The sequence below is a fragment of the Tupaia chinensis genome, unplaced genomic scaffold (assembly GCF_000334495.1).
Source record: "Tupaia chinensis unplaced genomic scaffold, TupChi_1.0 Scaffold142100_1, whole genome shotgun sequence".
Lineage (NCBI taxonomy): Eukaryota > Metazoa > Chordata > Mammalia > Scandentia > Tupaiidae > Tupaia > Tupaia belangeri.
This window is the reverse complement of record NW_006201951.1, coordinates 720,446-721,979: the sequence shown is the minus strand read 5'-3', so window position 1 is coordinate 721,979 and position 1,534 is coordinate 720,446. Positions and strand designations below refer to the sequence as shown.

General features: G+C 68.7%; 1 protein-coding gene across 1 annotated transcript in view; it reads left to right on the top strand.

Moving 5' to 3' along the window:
- Window positions 1-1,534, top strand: part of GRIN1 (glutamate ionotropic receptor NMDA type subunit 1) — a 34,547-nt gene that overhangs the window by 29,318 nt on the left and 3,695 nt on the right. Inside the window, exons 17-19 of the mRNA XM_027766286.1 lie at window positions 1-160; window positions 307-416; window positions 487-632. The exon at window positions 1-160 is cut by the window's left edge and continues 1 nt beyond it. Of these exons, the coding sequence (XP_027622087.1) occupies window positions 1-160; window positions 307-416; window positions 487-632 (416 nt within the window). The remainder of the gene's footprint in view (window positions 161-306; window positions 417-486; window positions 633-1,534) is intronic.

Sequence of the window (1,534 nt, the reverse complement as noted above, 5' to 3'; positions counted from 1 at the left end):
AGCTGCACGCCTTCATCTGGGACTCGGCGGTGCTGGAGTTCGAGGCCTCGCAGAAGTGTGACCTGGTAACCACGGGGGAGCTGTTCTTCCGCTCCGGCTTCGGCATCGGCATGCGCAAGGATAGCCCCTGGAAGCAGAACGTGTCCCTGTCCATCCTCAAGTGAGTCCGCCTGCACCTGCAGCCCGCTCGCTCCGGGAGCCCCGTCGGAAGCGCCTCCCCAGCCTGGCCGCACCAAGGTGGCACACAGGCCCAGCCCACCATGGCGCCTCCCAGCCTGCCCGAGGCGCTCACGCTCTGCACCCTAGGTCCCACGAGAACGGCTTCATGGAGGACCTGGACAAGACGTGGGTGCGGTACCAGGAGTGCGACTCACGCAGCAATGCTCCCGCCACCCTCACCTTTGAGAACATGGCAGGGGGGGACCCTCGCCTCCGGGGGCTGTGGCCTCCCTGGCCCACAGCTGAGCCTCTGGTCCTTGCACGCAGGGGTCTTCATGCTGGTGGCAGGGGGCATCGTGGCCGGCATCTTCCTGATCTTCATCGAGATCGCCTACAAGCGGCACAAGGACGCACGCCGGAAGCAGATGCAGCTGGCCTTCGCTGCGGTGAACGTGTGGAGGAAGAACCTGCAGGTAGAGCAGGGCCGCCCTCTGAGCCCGGCGCCCTGGGCCCGGCTGGCCACGGCCCTCCTCCGTCCCGCAGGCCGTGGCCCTGGCTCCGGCCCCAGGGGCAGGACTGGAGCTAGGAGCCATGGCCCGGGCAGTGGTGAGTGCTCCTGGGGCGGTCGGCAGGCTGCCTGCAGGGGCTGCTCCCAAGCCGGCGAGGGAGGCAAGCCCCCACTCCATGCCTCCGCCCGGCCCCTCTGTCTCCAGAGTCGCCCGCTGGCGCCCATCCCATAGGAAGGGAAACAGGCAGGGGAAGACAGGCCCAGGAGCACGCGAGCCCAGGTACACCTGCCCTCCGCCGCCCCACACCGCGACACCCTTCGGGCTTTCCTGCTGTATCCTTGTGCTCCGTGACTCCGGTCGGAACCTGCCAGCTGAGCCCCGCCTGGAGCCCCAGGCCCGCAGGTGCCCCTCTGCACCAGCAGGGGTGAGGCTGCATGTGAGCAGCTGCTACCCACTCGGGAGGGGAGTGCGGTCTGAGGGCTCCTGGCCCAGGTGCCAGTCTGCCTGTCTCCTCCCTTCTGGGCGTTCTCCTGGAGTGGGCTGCCGGGCTGCTGAGCCCCACTGCTCACCCCACCCACTCTTGCTCCTGGCCCTCAGGTCCCCTGGGGACCTGGTTGTGGCTCTCACTAGTAGGCACAGGCCATCCTGGCAGCCGACCCGAGACCCCGTCCCAGGAGCTGCCTCTGCAGCTCCAGTCCCACCTGCACACCTGCCTTTGTTGGGGCGTCGGCCCGGCCCCTCCCTGAATCGTGGTGGCTGCCTCGGGCAGTGGCCTGTGCACACAGCAGCTGGCATGGCACGCCCTCCAGCCTCAGCGGGCTCCTCCTCAGGACTCCTGTAGGCCCGGCTTCCCCGGAAGGGGCCAA